Here is a 20,019-nt window from a genome sequence, read left to right on the forward strand (position 1 = left end):
TGTCTTTAAGAACTGTAACACTGCGAGGGTCCGTGGCTTCATTCTTGAAGTCAGTGAGACCGAGAACCCACCAATTCTGGACACAATACTAATATAGCCCCCAATAAATGACAGATTTATTGCTCCTTTTTCTCTGAGCTTCAGTTTCCATACAAGAAAAAAAATGGGGGGGGGCAGAGATGGTACAAATTCTTCTAGCTCTACAGGGTAGTTGTGGGTCTCCAATGAGATAATATGTGAAATCACTTCCGCCCTTAAGCATGTGAAGTTTTAATCAATTTTATCAGGTTGACATTGGGCCCTTCATGCAGTCCACACTAGGGTGGGAAAGTATGGGGAAGAGTGGATCTGATTTGATGTAGGATAAGGTAAGGAAAGGCCCTGAGAATTGTGCTTTTAAGACTGAGAGAAGACACCATTGATCAGTACAACAGGAGGCAGCAGAGTGTTAGGAGAGATTGCCCACAAAGAAATGAGGGCCAGGTGCAGTGACTCACGCTTGTAATCCTAGCACTTTGGGAGGCTGAGGCAGGCAGATGTTGAAGTCAAGAGATCAAGAACATCCTGGTCACCATGGTGAAACCCCGTCTCTACTAAAAATACAAAAAATTAGCTGGGCATGGTGGCACGCAGCCTGTGGTCCCAAGTACTTGGGAGGCTGAGGCAAGAGAATGGCTTGAACTCGGGAGGTGGAGGTTGCAGTGAGCGGAGATCATGCCACTGTACTCCAGCCTGGTGACAGAGCAAGACTCTGTCTAAAAAAAAGTAATGAGAAAAGGGGTGGATAGGAAACCAAGAACGAACTGTGGCCTGGACACAAAGGAATGTTCATGTATTGACTGTACTGAGACAGTGAGTGGTCTGAGTGATGCCTCACAGATGAGCAGGGGCAAGACCAGGCAGCAAGTCCCATACCCTGAGCTGGGACCCTCCGTGCCCCACATCACCTTCTCAGATGACAGAAATAGAGACAGCATTGGGAGTGAGAGCAAAGGAAAAAAATATATATAACCTTACCCTGAAGATTATGCTTCTCATCTTAAAAAAAAAAAAAAAAAAAAAAATCCAGACATCTTCATTTTTTAACTGTTGTGGGGAAATAGAAGAAAATTGATTTTTTTTTTTTTTTTTTTTTTGGTCCTTTGAGGGAATTATAACGATGTCTGGGTTACTCAGTTAAAAGCTGGGTTAAAAACATGAAGTCAAACTATATGCTTTTCTTAAGAGATCAAGATATTCTTTAATTCTTTTCCTTCTGTGTGCAGGATATTATTGTCTTAGATTGAAAATACAGACTTTTAACTCAAGGTAGGGAAAGAAAATGGAGTGGGAGAACCAGACAGCCAGAAAGCTCTTCAAACTTTGTGGGACTCCTGGTTCCTCCACAACTGGGTCTTAGCTTGACAGAACCATTACAGCCTCTGCTATAGTGTCTCTCCCCTTTTTCCTATCCTTGTTCTTCTGTATCCTCCTGCCTCTGCTTGTCTGTGTCATCCTGGCTCAGCTCTTAAATGGGGGGAAAAGATCTCTGTTTTTGTGTACAGGTTGTATAATCATATACAATGTCAAAGAAAAAGTAGGGTTGATGACTGGCCTAATACATTGTGAATCATGATCATTTACTGCTTATTAAATAAACTATCCCTGCGTAGTTGCCACTGATGATATTCCCAGGGTACAGATGAGATGAAGTGGGACTCAGAGGGTTCAGAGTCCCTCGTTTGCTCAGAGCTTCCCCTGAGAGAGGACCAGAGCTATAGATAGAATTGGGGTGCCCCAGAACTCGGGGGTTGTCCCCTCTGATGACCATGTTTACTCATGCTTTTTGGTGATTAGAGATCTTACCACTTGCAAATAACTATACTGTATAAGAATACATCCAATAATGGGATACTACTCAGCAACGAAGAGGAACAAATGTGCATGCAGCATGGTTGATGAATCTCAGATGTATCATGTTAAGTGCAAGAGGCAAGACTCAAAAGGCTGCATACTGTATGATTCCGTTAATGAGATATTCTGGTTTTTTTTTTTTTTTGATGGGGTCTTGTTGGTTTTCTTTCTTTCGTTCTTTCTTTCTTTTTTTGAGATGGAGTTTCACTCTTGTTGCCCAGGCTGGAGTGCATTGGCGTGATCTCAGCTCACTGCAACCTCTGCCTCTTGGGTTCAAGCGATTCTCATGCGTCAGCCTCCTAAGTAGCTGGGATTACAGGCATATACCACAATGCCCAGCTAATTCTGTATTTTAGTAGAGGCAGGGTTTCTCCATGTTGGTCAGGCTGGTCATGAACCCCTGACCTCAGGCGATCCACCCGCCTTGGCCTCCCAAAGTGTTGGGATTACAGACGTGAGCCACTGCGTCCGGCGCCGGGGTCTTGCTATTGCACTTGCCTAAGCTGGAGTGCAGTGGCTATTCACAAGCAGGATCCCACTACTGATCAACATAGGAGTTTTTACCTGCTCTGTTTTCGACCTGGGCCGTTTCACCCCTCTTTAGGCAACCTGGTGGTCCCTCACTCCCAAGAGGTCACCATACTGATATTAAACTTAGTGCAGACACCCAGTCAGTAGAGCACACTATACCCCAGAACTCCTGGGCTCAAGCCATCCTCCCGAGTACCTGGGACTTTAGGCATGTGCCACTGTACCCAGCTTATGAGACATTCTGGACAAGCCAAAATGATAAGGACAGAAAACAGATCACTGGTTGACAAGGGCTGGGGAAAGGGATTGACTCCAAATGGGCATGAAGGAATGTCTGGAGTGATGGAACTCTTCTATATCTTCATTGTTGTAGTGGTTACACGACTTTAAGTGTTTGTCAAGACCCATAGGACTGCACACTTAAAAAGTATGCTGTACTCTATGTAATTATACCTCAATAAACATGACTAAATTTTTTTAAACTATTAACAAAGATTGATATATATGTTGGAGTGTTTAGAATAAAGTATACAGATGCCTATAATTTATTTAGACAGCATTAAAAATAAGATTGATTAAAGGATTTATAGAGAGATATATAGTTAGGTATGTGATATAGGTGGTAGTTACATGGATATTCACTGTATAATTATTTCAACTTTTCTATATGTGAAATGTATTAATAATAAAATGTTAGAAAACATTTAAAAATACATCTAATGCATTTTCTTCACCACCTATGCCATTTAGAGGGTTGCTTGTAGACCCATACACTTGCTTTCATACTCTCTCATGCGTTCAAGAGTACTCTCCCTCTCCCCTTCAAACCATCCTAATAGGAGTAAAGTTTCCCCTTGGTACAGAGGGGAAGAGCTCTTGGGGTTCTTTGCTGACTCACTTACATGAATTTACTGTCCTCCCTTTGATGCAGTATCAGCAAGCGAATCCTTTATGGCGTTTTTTTTTACTTGCTTGAAAATGGAAGGATTGGATTAATTTCACTCAATTTGTAACAAACCTCAGGGAACAAGCTTTGGGCAGCAGCAATTCAAAGTGTTAGCAAGTATCTCAGTCTCCGTTTTTCTTTATATTGCCTGGTTCTTGCTGCTGGCTCAGGCTTTGCCTGCCTCTTTCCATCCCACCCTGTAATGGAGGTAAGAACTAAGCCACCTGCTCCCAAGCACAAGAACTTCTCTGATGTCTCAGAAACCAGGCACCCCTAGAGCCAACCCTTGATGGGATTGGAAATGGTCTTGTTTCCAAATCACCCTCTGTTTGGTGGAGGATGAAAAGATCTCCCCTTCAAAGACTGTGTGAGGCATAGGTTTTTGAAGATAGATATGCATACCTTCTCCTGATTACCCTGACCTTTAAAATAGCCCAGTTTCCAACTAGAAACAGAAAGAGCAGCACAGCATGACTGGAGAGTCACAGATGTCCAGCCTCCATAAGTAAGTACATGGATGGTTCAATTCCCAACCAATACAATCCACTTTACAATTATAATCATTTTTTAATATTTAAGTGAATCACATTAGATGCACTTAAAGTGTCTCAAACTCTACAAGCTTTCATTTGGATTTGGGTATATGCATCCTGTCTGAAGAAATTTATTTCTATTGACATAAAAAGGTACCCAAGTTATGTTGTGAAATGAAACAGTAAGTTGTAGAACGTGGTATTATTCTGATCCCATTTAAAAATATATTTAGCTCAGCACTTTGGGAGGCCAAGATGGGAAAATTGCTTGAGCCCACAAGTTCAAGACCTGCCTGGGCAACAGAGCAAGACCCTGTCTCTACAAAAAATTAGCTGGGCATGGTGGCACATTCCTGTGGTCCCAGCTACTTGGGAGGCTGAGGTGGGAAGATGGCTTGAGCCCAGAGGTCTGAGGCTGCAGTGAGGCTCCAGTGAACCGTGATGGCGCCACATGCCTGGGTGACATAATGAGACCCCATCTCAAAAAAAAAAAAGTTTTAGGTTTTAGCTCTTATTTTTAATGTTTAAAAATGGATATTTAACTTAATGGGCTATAATCTATTAACATCATTGTTTATTTGATGCTCACATTGTCCCAGTTTTGCCAGTAGAAGCCCCTCCAAGGCAGCTCCCCAATCCTTTTGACAGATTTCCCCTTTTTTTTTTTTTTTTTTTTGAGCACTTCTTTATTTTCTGGTACAAGGTGTTTCAGCCTAATCTTGTAATTTAACTGCTGCAGCCTTGGGATCAGAATTTTTCCAATGGGCCCTCATTCCTTTTGGTGTGACTTATATTCAAAAACCAAGATCTGGGTACTAGGTCGCTCATTGCTATTGGGTATTACTCCTTCTAGATCCTTTTAGTGGACAGAGCTAGGAAATATCTGTGTCTATCTGTCTATCTAGATTATTCTAATTCCAAGGCAACAAATAGGATTCTTTTTCATCTTCACTTATTTTATATTTGTATCTGCCTTCTCCCACAGTGAGAACTCTGGCTCCCAACACATCATGTAGGTACTTGTTTGCTTAGTTCTGTAATACACAAAATAGTTTTAGAATTGTTATAACTGTGGTCTACAAAAAACAAATCTGCTAAACAGAGTTTAAGATTATTTTTATGACTTTATTTTTTTTTTGCTTTTTGACTGAGGATATTTAGCCAAAGTATTGTGTTCAAATGTTACTTGGATTAATTCTTTTCATTTTCTTCCATGTAGTTGTGCTATTCATTTGAAATACAGTTCATTGGTTTCTGTTTGCATTCAATTTGCATTTTTTCTCATACTTGTTTATTTAATTTTATTTTTGAATGTATAGAGAATTGATAACATTTTAAAACAAAAACTATACAAAAAGGTTATATGTATATATATTTAGCATATTTTACAAAAGAAATGGGAGTGCTATGATGCATGGGGTGAGGGCTGGGAATTCTAGATGACTTTCTGTTGTATGTTTCTATATTGTTTGATTTTTATACAACATGGGTATATTAGGTTTGTATCAGATGAAAACAAAATCAAGACATATGTTTCAGTGCTATTGCCCAAGTTTACAGTTTTGACAACTGTGTAGGGAGGGTAGGAGGGGGTAAGGTGTGTGTATATAATTAACATGTTCTTACACAATGAAACAATTTCTTGGATCTTGCTATTTCAGAGGAAAAACTGGTACTCACATAGTGGGTTGAATCTAGGCTAACATATTTCAAGATGCTTTCCATTCCCTAAGATCCTCCTTACCCCCAACTTGATACACTAGCTTAATGCTTCTGAGAAAATTTGCTATTCTGGTAATTTTCTGCTACTAACCAGAGACCAAGTTATCATTCTAGTGATTAACTTTTGGCCTCTTTAGATCCCTCATCAAACAAACAACCTGAGAATTACAGACTTCAGAATCCTTCGAGGTTCTGAGTTCTCTAATCCCTCTGCTAGTTTCATTTTCTTTTTTATGTTTATTAGCGTCTTTGTATTTGCTGCTGCTTCCTCTCCTTTCCTTTTCCCTCCACACCCTCTCTTTTGTCCATCCTTGGCTGGAGACAGCTAAAATATCTGTCCAGATCATGTACATACAAAGAGAACACTTTCTGAACCAACGGACCTCCTTGAATTATTCAAAGTACCTTCCATTCTCCAGTTTCCCATCATTTTTCTTCCTTGACAGTATAAACTGGAATTGGACATTTGGCAATTGTACCCATGGATTTAATCATTCAGGCAGGAAGGAGGAGGGTACGCCTTCTACAGAAGCAAGTATTCTTCTGAATGATGAGAAAATAGGTAACAACACGTTTGAAGGTATATAAATAATTTTTATGCCAGTATAAACACTAGGGTCCCTAAAACAAAATGCAGTAGCATTCTCTGTAATTGGCAGAGCTGTTGGTAAACAAGATTCAGAACTGGGGAGAAACCCAGGCCTTGTGGGGCCCAGCCGCCTGTTGTCTGGGATGAGGCTCTTAATGGATAAATTTAGCAGGTGTCTAGACTGAAACCCAGGAAAATATGTGACCTATGAATTATACAGAACGTTCTAAAAGGTTTCTTTCTTTTTTGTACTTGGGGTAAGCCCCTCACTGACCTCCTCTCAAATCTTTAAGCTTGTAGCTTAAAGGAAATAGAAACCAAGAGAGGAATTTGCCTGGTATATTCTTCTCCGCTTCAGAGCAGAGAAGCCCAGCCTGAAGCCTAAAAATCGCAGCACAAGGGATTTGTCAGTCAGTAGCAATTCTGATGGTCAGAATAGCAGCAGGAGACCAAATCAGCAGGTTGGAAAAGGCAGCAACACGGTTTCTGCTGTGGTCTGGGACACTTGGGTGTTTGTATCCACGTTGAAAAGCTCAGTCTGCAACCATAGTGCCTCCCCATGCCGGTACAAAATCCCAGAGGGGAGGAGACCAGGGGAGAAACATGAGTGTTGTCAAGGCCTGACCCTTGCCAGATAACAGGTAAGCCAGGACAGAAAGCCGATAGGAAGCTGGGATACTCTGTAAATTGATGCTGGATCTCTCTGCAAGCAGGGGCCATCTGCAGAGTGGGTAGCCTTGTGCAGATGGAGGACTCTGGGAAAGGTGCCCACATATTCTTCCTATCCCAAGCCCCTCTGTCTCCCTGAGATCTTGGCTTCAGGATCTCATCTGAAGACAGTGGTATTTAGAAGAAAATCTAAGACTCTTTCTATGAATCAGAATGCCTTCCAGAGCTGCACATGCAGTGAGGAATAGCCAGCTGAGTTCTTACCTCCCTGTGTAGAATTGTCAACCCAGGTTGGTGGCAGACAGGAAAGCGCTCCTTCGAAGTCCCACAGCCCCAACCACAATCCAGGGCATGGTCTGTGGGATTCAGACTGCTGCCTGACCAGGTCCCCTTGCTCAGTCACAATTAAGAATGCCATCACACTGAGTTAGGAGAACGGCCCGCGGAGCAGAACAAGACAATTAAGTCACATTGACACTGGGAGGAAGTCGCCAGCGGTATCTCTGAGACAGCAGATTCCCTAATCTCAAGTGCATATCAGCTTTGTCACTGTTATCTTTTCAGTGGACAGAGAAAACTCATTTCCATTCCTTTGATTGGAGTCCACAAAAAGTGCTAACCAGCGGTCACCTCCATCAAAGCTCTACCTAACAGAGTTCAACTGTTGATTTTTTTGTTTGTTTGTTTTGTTTTTTTTTTTTGAGACAGCATTTGCTGTGTCACCTAGGCTGGAGTGCAGAGGCATGATAATAGCTCAGTGTAACCTCCACCTCCTGAGTTCAATCAATCCTCCTGCCTCAGCCTCCTGAGTAGCTGGGATTATAGGCACACACCACCATGCCCACTAACTTAAAAAGAAAAAATTGTTTATAGAGACAGGATCTTGCTGTGTTGCCAGGCTGGTCTCTAATTCCTGGCCTCAAGTGATCCTCCCACCTCAGCCTCCCAAAGCATTGGGATTACAGGTGTAAGCCACCACACCAGGCCAGAGTTCAACTTTTTAAAGAGGTAAAACAATAAGTTCCAAATGGGCTCTGTCATCTGGTTGCATTTACTTGTACTGAAAACAGCCTGGAGATCCTCTGTAGGGGCAAACACTCCATTTTCCCAGAAGAACAGGAGTCACACCCCTAGGGGCCAAGATTGGTTTTTCCCTAGTGTATCTGTGTTGCCTCCTGTGTGGTGTGGTGCAAGCCAGCTGAATGTGAGGGTGGGGTGCATGGCTGAGGAAGATGGGGATACCTTCTCCAGTATGACATTTCTCCAATTATTTTGTGAAAAAATGTGCAGGTGGCAATGGTAAGCCCTTCATACTGCCTCAAATGCCACTATTACTATTTTTAGGCCCTCAGCTCCCAATAGCTACATTGCCAGGAACTGTGCTAGGCACTTGACATATTTTATGTCTTTTAATCCCCCCCAATGACACTGGGAGGTTGGTATTATTGTAATAACCATTTTTAGGTTGAGGAAGTGGGCACTCAGGGAGGTGGAATAAATTGCCCACAGGCCAACAGCTAAGAAGTTGTAGAAACAGGATTTGAAGCCAAATCTCCCAGTTGTCAAAGCTTATATACTTTTTAGGGTTTCTTTCCTTTAATCCCCCACCCCAACTGTAGCAGACTTTAAAGGAAAGAAAGGCTCTCAGGGCACTCAGTTATCTGTGCCCGCCCCTCATTCCCATGCCCTGCCCTGACCCTGCTGTCATCATGTAGAAGGCCCAGGTACCCATGGAGCTGTTGCTCTGTCTGTACTCCTCTTTACCTGGGCAGGTCACAGGTAAGCAGTTTGACAGGGTTTACAGGACACCAGATAGGTCCTTCTCCCGAATGTCTGCTCAGTGTCACACATGTGTGTCTTTGTAGTGACCTTTGGTCTCTTTTAAAATTCAAATATCCCTAAGACGGGTAACATATTACTGTTCTCATACCTTGATTTGATTATTATTATTATTTTTTATTACTTTGCTATGAACTAGAAAAGAAAATAATCTAAATATTTAATTACAGATTCTGGGGGTGAAAGGAAGAAGTGAGGAAGGCTTAGGGAAGATGGACTTTGGGATCCATCGCTTTAATATGAGTTTAATTTTGATGGAACCCAGACGGTTATTGAGTAGATGAGGTGCCAGGTATTTTGCTAAGGGTTATAGGCATACAGAGCATATTAAGGATTGGTTCTTACCTGGGGATATTTGAATATGGTCTGGGTATTAAATAACATGTGGGGATCATTGTTAATTTTATTACACAGTTATGTAGAAAAATGTCCTTATATTTTAGAGATGCTCTTACTAAAATATTTAGTGTGGAGATGTCATAATGTCTAATTTATTTTTAAATGTTTCAACAGGAAATTAGATGAAGCAAATATGGCAACATGTTAATAATTGTTAAATTTAGGTGATAGATACATAAGATTCATTATACTATTTTCTCAACTTTACTTACTGTTTGAAAATTTTCATAATAAAAAGTAAAACAAAAACAAACAAATGAGCAAACAAAAACACCTAAAGCTTTCCAGTAGCTCAAAATTGAAGTTCTATTGCAAAGATGACAATTAGGTTTTGTAGTTAGCAGGTGTCTTCACTCTTTCTCCCTTTCCACTTTCTTTAATTTGCTGCCTGCAAACAGGTACAGGTCTTTTGTGAGTTAAAAACGCAACCCTCCAAAAATGTCACTTGATCCTGTTCCTATTTCTAACTCACACTGACTCTCATGCAGCAGGGTTCTTGACCATCCTGGAAGAATATCAGAATTCCCTCCTTAGACACTATGCCAAAGAGGTTCAGGACCAGCCTGCTTAATGTTGAGCTTACATTCAACATCTATTAATATATCATTTCATGTTAAAACCATGCAGAAATCAGCACAATATTCAGATGTTAGTCTCAAAATTTAAGTGAAATTTCTGTAGTAAAGCAGGCTTTTCTCACAATTCTTATTTTAAGAGTATAGACCAACTTCCTATCCATACTAGTGAAACCATGTAGATCCATAATCCAACTTTTCTCAGTGATGGATTCCATAATGGAGGTATTGTATTAAAACTGTAGGATCACAACTATTTTCCTATAGATATAGAATGAAGTTTCACAAAAACTGGAGTTTAAGGTATGCACAAGTAAAAGAAACATGATCAAGAAAGTAAAGGCCCAGAGAAAACTGATGGCTTCTTCAATTATATCAAAAAAAAGGAAGTATTTTGCTTGATGCAAATTATTTCCTTGTCTTTGAATTGTCATTTGGAAACCAACCAGCCCAGCTTGCCTCCGAAACTAGTAGACTGTGACTATGTTGGATACATGTTCCTAAGCCACTCATTCATCTTAATTTAACTGTCTATACTAGGGGCTTGTAACACATAAGGAAGAGTTGCCAACGTGTAACTAGGCATAAAGAACACTGTGTGACGGATTTCTATTTTATTTTATTTTTTTTTCAGATGGAGTTTCGCTCTTGTCGCCCAGGCTGGAGTACAATGGCACGATCTCCACTCACTGTAATCTCTGCCTCTTGGGTTCAAGCGATTCTCCAGCCTCAGCCTCTCGAGTAGTTGGGATTACAGGTATCCACCACCCCGTCCAGCTAATTTTTGTATTTTTAGTAGAGATGGGGTTTGAACTCCTGACCTCAGGTCATCTGCCCCCCTCAGCCTCCCAAAGTGCTGGAATTACAGGCGTGAGTCACCGCGCCTGGCCTGTGTGATGGACTTCAAATGAGAACAACACCTAGCACATAAACCAGGGCTTGGCTACTGGTGATCCACAGTTGTCACACGTTGCCTCAGAACATTGGTGTTATATATTTAACATTCAAAGAATAAACTGCCAACATTTAAACTTGAGAGCTTTCACATAGAAATTAGCATTTCTTGCTGGGTTTTTTTTTTTTTTTTTTTTTTTTGAGACAGAGTTTCGCTCTTGTTACCCAGGCTGGAATGCAATGGCACGATCTCGGCTCACCGCAACCTCTGCCTCCCAGGTTCAAGTGATTCTCCTGCCTCAGCCTCCCCAGTAGCTGGGATTACAGGCATCCACCACCATGCCTGGATAATTTTTGTATTTTTAGTGGAGACAGGGTTCCACCATATTGGCTAGGATGGTCTTAATCTCTTGACCTCGTGATCCGCCTGCCTTGGCCTCCCAAAGTGCTGGGATTACAGGCGTGAGTTACCGCATCCGCCCACTTTTTTTGAAAAATTGGAAAATCTACCAACCTGTACCCCATTCCCCATGGAAACAATTTGATGGCATTGAATGGTGGGTGTCCCACTATGATGGGACACATATTTTCCCACTTGCTGTACTCTCTACCACTCCCTATTGCTACCTCATACTGAGGCCAAATGTCAGTTGTCATTTATCATCGTGGTTTCGCTATCATTTTTCTCACAACAGAGACAGGAAGAAAGTGAACTATTCGTTACCCCTGAAAACAGATACCTTTCACTCAGTCTTCTCAGCAGCCCAGCCCCTCCACCCATTTGAATTTGCTGACATCTGAGATAAATAAACATCTCTAAGAACAGACACACACGAATTTGTTACTTGTTCATGAGAAATGGTTTTGGCATACATTTGAAATGCTTTTTCATTCTCAGATTACTCCAATGCTAAAAACTCCCTTTTGGTTAGAGTTCCTGTCTACTCAGTTGTGAGTTTGATAATTTAAGAAGCATACAATTGGGTCGTTTAAAGGAAATATGACTCACTGATCCTTGAATTTCACCTTATCTAGCTACACTGCTGATAACCTGTTTGATTCAGATGTTCCATTTTTTTCCCTACTGTAATAAACAAAAATTCCAATTCACATGACTCCTCGATCAATGTAAATATTTATTTGTATTTTCCATCTAGTTGGAGAAATAAAGAAAAGAGGCCCTGTGGCCCTGTCTTGCTCACCACTTGAAACAAAATGTATCTAGTTACCTCTAATTAGGATAGTGCTGGGAAGGAAATAGGAAGAGAGAGAGTCGGTAAAAAATACCAAAGTCCATTGGAAAAGGGAGCACAGGAAGGTGGAAGAGAGGAGGAAAGGGGTAAGATTGGAGAAGATTTGCAGAGGGCAAGAAATGAGTGTGTTGCGGGAAAGTGTGGAAAACAAAGGCAGAGAAGTAGGTAACAACCCATCGGGACACTCACGGTTGAGCTGGCGCCTCCTGATTCTGTCCCTCCATGGCCTGTTTCTGATCCAGTGTAATCGCGAAGGTAACACCATGGTCCCAAGAGAGCGGCCTAAAACCTGCTCATGGCAAGGGAACAAAAGGGTCTTGCAGCGATCACGGAAGTTAAGTCCAGACGTATAAAATTGAAAAAGAAAACATAACACCCCCCCTTTTTTTCTTTTCTTTAAAAAAAAAAAAAAAAGTATTTGAGGCTTCCGTTCACTTCTTTTATCTTGTAACTTGTCTTGCCTTTCCTTCCCTTAACTCACGACTGGCCCGAAGGCAGCTGCTGTGCTGGGCTGCCCTAGCCTCCTGTGCCATGTTTTATGCATGAAGATGATGGGGCGGTAATTTATTCAAGCAGAGATGATCACCAGTCTCCTGTGTCTGCCCTCGCGTCAGAGGAGCTGTGCAATGGCAGGGGGAGGGCAGGTGTGTCTGACTGCACGCAAGAATGGCCTGAAATGGGAATCCCTCTCTGTAGGCAGAAATGAAGAGCAGAGCTTTGCTGCGGGAGCTGAATCAGAGCAACACTCCTTACCTTTTAGGGCGCATGATTTATTTACTGCTGGGTCCCTAGTATCTAATATAGTACCTGGCACTTGGTAGGTGAGCAATAAATATTTGTTGACTGAAAGAATGATCCAGTGATAACCAACATAAGTGACATCATACCTTCCTTTTCACCAGTTAATCTGCCCTGAACTGTCTTCAAATATGTCTATTTGAATTTTCTCACCCATTCTTTTTCTCCACCTACGATCACACTTGCCCCTCACCCACTCATTCATACTTCAAAGCCTCATTTTTTCCATGAGGCTTTCCTGAAGCCATAGACATGGGGCTGTACTCCAGGCACCTATTGCTCTCACCTGCAGGTGGCCCATGTCTGCACTGCCCAAATTTGTTAGGCCTTTTGTTTGTTCTCTGGTTTCTTTTAAACCACACATCCAGGCTGGACAAGGTAGCTCACACCTGTAATCCCAGTGCTTTGGGAGGCTGAGGTGGGAGGATCGCTTGAAGCCAGGGCAACACAGCAAGACCCTATCTCTACAAAAAATTTTAAGATTAGTTGGTATTGGTGGTGTGTGCCTGTAGTCCCAGTTACTCAAGAGGCTGAGATTGCCTGAGAGAAGAGTTCCAGGTTGCAGTGAGCTATGATTGCACTATAGCTTTCCAGCCTGAGCAACAGAGAAAGACCCTGTCTAAAGAAAAAAGAGAAAAGAAAAAAAAATTGCCCACATTCAAATAGTGAGTAAGCTTCTTGGTGGCAAGAACTGTATATTTCTCTTTCTGAGCTGCAACATACAGGGGTTTACATGGGGAAGTGGTACTTCAAGGGGTGGTTTGGGGCAGTTTTAGTCAACCCCCCAAATCTCCATCAGCTCCTCCTCAAAATTCCCCAAGTAAAAATACACTCTAACTAAATACATTATGTTGGCTATAATACCAACATAGGTATTACAGCTACAGCCTCTTCCAAATATGTGGCTGAAGCCTCTCTTACAGAGATGTTCTAAAGCTGCCCCTGGCAGGGGAAGCTCAGTACGTTGATTGCTTACTTTGTTCCAAGCTTCTCCTCTGTGCAATGTCAGATTGCTCCAGAGAACAAACAGTTATTGACAAGGCCTCAGGAGTAGTCTTGCCCTGAGGGTGGAACTGAAAAAAGTGACACCCAAATTTAGCCCAAGATAACCCATAAACTTGCTGATGGCGGAAACTCTGTCATTTATCTTTTGTGTCTCTTATGATGCCACAAGCAGAGGGACTGGGGGAAACTACCAAGAGATGGGAGTCAAGAGGCTTGTAATTGCAGCTGACCAAATGAGTGCTTTAGGCACATCTCTTAGTCTCGGTGACTTGTTTTCTTCACTTAAAATGGGAATGACCTACAGATTTCAGAGTTGTCAAAAGGAAATGAGATCAAGTAATTCTTTAGAAGTTGGTAGGATACTGGACTGGCACCCAAGACCTCAGGCTCCTCTTCTGTCACTATGTCTGGTGGTAAAGAGAGTGCATTCCAGAGCAGAAATGCCTGGGTGCAAACTCTTAGCACCCTATTTAGTATCTTCATGACATTAACATCCTTATGCCTCAGTCTCTTAATCTGTAAAATAAGGATAAGAATGAGGGCTGCTGCCTTAGGGTTATGCTGATGACTTCATGAGTAAATACATGCTAAGGACTAAGAATTGTGTTTAGCACAGAGGAATTTCTCAATATTGTCAGCAGCTATTATTAACTAGCCATGTGACTTCATGAAAGTTGGCAAATTCCCTGGGCCTCTGTTTCCTTATCTGCAATATCAGGGGGTCTGAGATACTTTATATCTCAGACAGGGACAGGATCTGGAGGCGCCAGCTCAACCGTGAGTGTCCCAATGGGTTGTTACCTACTCTCTGCCTTTGTTTTCCACCCTTTCCTACAACACACTCATTTCTGTGTATTAGTTTCTGTGTATTAGTTTCCTACTGCTGCTATAACAAATTACCGCAAACTTAAAGGCTTAAAACAATGCAGATCTATCGTCTTTCAGTTCTGGGGTCAAAGTCTGAAATGGGTCTTATAGGGTGAAAGTCGAGGTATAGGTAGAGCTGCATTCCTTCTGGAGGCTCTGGGGGAGGATCTGTTCCTTGCCTTTTCTAGCTTGTAAAGGCCCTTTGTATTATATAAATCTATTTGCAGAGTATCTTTGTTCACCTGAGGGACCACCACTCAGCCATTACATTAACTGGCAATTGCAGGTCGTGTCGGACATTCCTGGTCTAGATAATTGCTCATGGTTCCTGATCCCTCATGATGTACCAGCTCCCCAAGACTCATTTTCTGAATTAGGGGGGAAAGGTAGAGACCAAAATTAAAACAAAATCTATGTAAGGTAGCCAATGAGGTTTTCTTGACTATTGACACTGAACACCTAGAATGGCAAATGCAGCATAAGAAAACTACATTTGGTAGACTGGACCAAGCAGAAGAAAGGATTTCAGAGCTTAAAGACTGGTCTTTTGAACTAACATAGTCAGACAAAAATTAAGAAAAAAGAAGTTTAAAAAAGGAAGAAAGTCTTCAAAAATATATGATTATGTAAAGCGACGAAATTTATGAATTATTGGCATTCCTGGGAGAGAAGGAGAAAAAATAAACAACCTGGAAAATACATTTGGTGGAATAATTCAAGAAAATTTCCCTAATCTTGCTAGAGAGATAGACATCCAGAGTCAAAAAAAATCCAGAGAACACCTGTGAGATACTATACAAAATGAACATCACCAAGGAGTACAGTCACCAGGCTGTCCAAGGTCAATGCTAAAGAAAAAATCTTGAAGAAAGTTAGAGAAAAAGGGCAGATTACATTCTAAAGGAACCCTATCAGGCTAACAATAGATTTCTTAGAAGAAACATTATAAACCAAGAGGGATTGGGGGCCTGTATTCAGTATTCTGACAGAAAAGAAATTCCAACCAAGAATTTCATATCTCATCAAACTAAGCTTCATAAGAAAAGGGAAATATAATCTTTTCCAGACAAACTAGTGCTAAGGGATTTTATTTTATTTTATTTTATTTTATTTTATTTTTTTAACCACTAGAACAGCTTACAAGAAATCCTTAAGGGAGTTCTAAACATGGAAACAAAAGAGCAATACCTGCTACCACAAAAACAGAGTTAAGTACATAGCCAACAGACTCAATAAAGCAATCACACAATAGAAGCTACAAAGCAACCAGGTATCAACTTCACAGTAGGGTCAAAACCTCACATGTCAATATTAACCTTGAATGTAAATGGCCTAAACACCCCACTTAAAAGGCATAGGGTGGCAAATTGGGTAAACAAACAAACAAACAAACAAAAACCAAAAAAACCCATCTGTCTGCTGTCTTCAAGAGACCTATTTCACACATCCTAACACCCATAGGTGCAAAGTAAAGGGTTGGAGAAAGATCTACTACACAAATGGAAAACTAGAAAAAAAAGCAATCACTCTTCTTATATCAGATAAAACAAACTTTAAGCCAACAATAATAAAAAAGACAAAGAAGGGCACTACACAATGATAAAGAATTCAATACAACAAGAAGACTTTACTAAATATATACACACCCAACATTGGAGCATCTAAATTCATAAAAATGTACAATGTACTTCTAGACCAATGAAAAGACTCATACAACCACACAATAATAGTTGGGGACTTCAACAACACACTGACAGCATTAGACAGATCACTGAGGCAGAAAACTAATAAAGAAATTCTGGATTTAAACTTGATACTTGACCAATTGGCCCTAATAGACATATACAGAATCCTCCACTGATCAATGACGGAATACACATTCTTCTCATCTGCACACAGAACATATTTCAAAATCAACCATACACTTGGCCATAAAGCAAGTCTCAATAAATTTTTTTAAAAAATCAAAATTATACCCACCATACTCTCAGACCACAGTGGAATAAAAATAGAAATCAATACCAAAAAGATCTCTCAAAACCACATTTGGAAATTACACAACTTGCTCCTGAATGACTTTTGGGCAAACAACAAAATCAAGGAAGAAATTAAAAAATTATTTGAAATAAATGAAAACAGAGACGCAACATACCAAAATATTTGGGGTGCAGCAAAAGCAGTGTTAAAAGGAAAGCTTATAGCACTAGATGCCTAACTCAAAAAGTTAGAAAGATCTCAAATTAACAATCCAATATCACACCTAAAGGAACTAGAGAAACAAGATCAAACTAATTCCAAAGCTAGTAGAAGAAAAGAAAGAACTAAAATGAGAGCAGAACTGAATGAAATTGAGACCCAAAAATCCATTCAAAGAATCAGTGAAAGCAAATGTTGGATTTTTGAAAGGATAAACAAGATTGATAGACCACTAGCTAGATTGACAAAGAAAAAAAAAGAGAGAAGATCCAAATAAGCACAATCAGAAACAACAAAGGTGACATTACAACTAATCCCAGAGAAATACAAAAGATCATCAGAAACTATTATGACTACATCTATGCACATGAACTAGAAAATCCAGAAGAAATGGAAAAATTCCTAGAGACACACAGTCTCTTAAGATTGAATCAGGAAGAAATTGAAACACTAAACAGACCAATATCAACTTCTGAAATTGATATGCTGTATTAAAATAAAACTATCAACCAAGAAAACTCCAGGCTAGATGGATTCACAGCTGAATTCTACCAGAAGTACAAAGAAGAGCCGGTACCTATTCTACTGAAACTATTCCAAAAAATGGAGGAGAAGGGACTCCTCCCTAGCTATATTTGTCAGTTCTTATGCTGCTAATAAAGTCATGCCCGAGACTGGGTAATGTGAAAAGAAAAAGAGATGTAACGGGCTCACAGTTCCACATGGCTGGGGATGCCTCACGATCACGGCAGAAAGCAAAGGAGAAGCAAAGGCACATGTTACATGAGGGGAGGCAAGAGGGTTTGTACAGGGGAACTCCCATTTATAAAATGATCAGATCTCATGAGACTTACTACCATGAGAACAGTATGGGGGAAACTGTCCCCATTATTCAATTATCTCCACCAGGCCCCACCCTTGACACATGAGGACACAGCCAAGCCATATCACCAGCTCATTTTATGAAGTCAGCATCAACTTGGTACAAAAACCTGGCCAAGACACAACAAAGAAAGAACACTATTGGCCAATACCTTGAATGAACATAGATGCAAAAATCCTTAATAAAATACTACTAGCAAACTGGCTGGGCACAGTGGCTAATACCTATAATCCCAGAACTCTGGGAGGCCGAGGCAGGTGGATTGCATGAGCTCACGAGTTCAAGACTAGCCTGGGCAACATGGCGAAGTTGCCAAAATTAGCAACTACAAAAAAACACAAAAACAAAAATTAGCCAGGCATAGTGGCATGTGCCTGTAGTCCCAGCTACTCAGGAGGCTAAGGTGGGAGGATCACTTGAGCCCAGGAGTTCAAGGCTGCAGTGAGCCATGATTGCATTAGTGCACTCTAGCATGGGTAACAGAGTGAAACCCTGTCTCAAACCAAAAAAACCAAACCAAAACAAAAAAACAAAACAAAAACAAACAAAAAACAAACAAAAAAACCTAGCAAACCAAATTCAACAGCACATCAGAAAGAGTTAATTCACCATGATCAAGCAAGCTTCATTCCTGGGATGCAAGGTCAACATATGCAAATCTATATATAACACCACAAAAACAGAATTAAAAACAAAAACCATTTGATCATCTCAATAGACATGGAAAAAGCTTTTGATAAAATACAACATCCCTTCATGGTTTTAAAAAACCCTCAAGAAACTAGGCACTGAAGGAACATAGTTTAAAATAATAAGAGCCATCTATGACAAACTCACAGACAACATCATTCTGAATAGGCAAAACCTTTACTCATTCGCCTGGAGAACTAGAATAAGACAAAGATGCCCACTCTCATCACTGCCATTCAGCATAGTACTGGAAGGGCTAGCCAGAGCAATCAGGCAAGAAAAAAAAAAGGCATCTAAATAGGAAAAGAGGACAAGCCATGTCTCTTTGCTGGTGATGTGATTCTATACTTAGAAAACCCTAAGGACTCTGCCAAAAGGCTATTAGAACAGATAAATGATTTTAGCAAGGTTTAAGGATACCAAATCAATGTATAAAAATTGGTAGAATTTCTATACACCAATAACGTTCAAGCTGAGAGCCAAATCAAGAATGCAATCCCATTTACAATAGTTACGCACACAAAAATAAAATGCCTAGGAATACATGTAACCAAGGAGGTGAAAGATCTCTACAGGGAGAACTACAAAACCCTGCCAATAGGAATCACAGATGACACAAACAAATGGAAAACATTCCATGCCTATGAATTGGAAGAATCAGTATCATTAAAATGGCCATATTGCCCAAAGCAATCTACAGATACAACACAATTCCTATGAAACTACCAACGTCATTTTTTACAGAATTGGAGAAAAACTATGCTAAAATTCATATGGAACCAAAAAAGAGCCTAGATAGCCAAAGCAATCCTAAGCAAAAAGAAAAAATCCAGAGGCATCACATTATCTGACTTCAAACTATATTATAAGGCTACAGTAACCAAAATAGCTTGGTACTGGTACAAAAACAGACACATAGACCAATGGAACAGAATAAAGAACTCAGAAATAAAGCTGCATAACTACAGCCATCTAATTTTCAACAAAGTCAACAGTAATAAGCAATGGAGAAAATTCAGTAAATGGTGTGGGGATAGCTGGCTAGCCATTTGCTCAATAATGAACTTGGACCCCTCCATTTCACCGTATACAAAAATTAAGATGGATTAAATATTTAAATGAAAAACCTCAAACTATAAGAATCCTAGGAGAAAGCCTAGGAAGTGCATACTGGATACCAACTTTGGAAAAGAATTTATGGCTAAGTCGTCAAAAGCAAGCACAACTAAAACAAAAAATGACAAGGGGGACCTAATTAAACTTAAGAGCTTCTGCATGGCAGAAGAAACTATCAACAGAGTAAACAGACAACCTACAAAATAGGAGAAAATATTTGCAACTATGTATCCAACAAAGGTCTAATATCCAGAATCTATGACGAACTTAAACAATTGAACACGCAAATGATAATAATAACAACCCCATTACAAATAAACAACCCCATTAAAAATGGGCAAAAGACATGAACAGACACAAGTGGCCAACAAACATGAAAAAATGCTCCACATCACTAATTATTAGAGAAATACAAATCCAAACCACAATGAGAAACCATCTCACACCAGTCAGCGTGGCTGTTACTAAAAAGTCAAAAAACAACAGATATTGATGAGGCTGCGGAGAAAAGGGAACACTTATACACCATTGGTGCAAATGTAAATTAGTTCAGCTACTGTAGAAAGCAGTTTGGAGATTTCTCAAAAACTTAAAACGGAGCTGCCATTCCACTTGGCAATC

General features: G+C 40.4%; 1 protein-coding gene across 2 annotated transcripts in view; it reads right to left on the reverse strand.

The window, feature by feature from the left end:
- The window catches only part of RIPOR2 (RHO family interacting cell polarization regulator 2), a 243,604-nt gene extending 231,138 nt beyond the window's left edge, over window positions 1-12,466 (reverse strand). The window contains exon 1 of one of the 2 annotated variants that reach the window (XM_030928118.1): window positions 12,033-12,192. In XM_030928118.1, coding sequence (XP_030783978.1) covers window positions 12,033-12,108 — 76 coding nt within the window. In that variant the 5' untranslated portion in view covers window positions 12,109-12,192. Of the gene's footprint in view, window positions 1-12,032 lie in introns of both variants that reach the window. The other variant, XM_030928121.1, reaches the window with a different exon arrangement.
- Between the last annotated feature and the right edge of the window lie 7,553 nt (window positions 12,467-20,019).

The sequence above is a fragment of the Rhinopithecus roxellana genome, chromosome 4 (assembly GCF_007565055.1).
Source record: "Rhinopithecus roxellana isolate Shanxi Qingling chromosome 4, ASM756505v1, whole genome shotgun sequence".
Lineage (NCBI taxonomy): Eukaryota > Metazoa > Chordata > Mammalia > Primates > Cercopithecidae > Rhinopithecus > Rhinopithecus roxellana.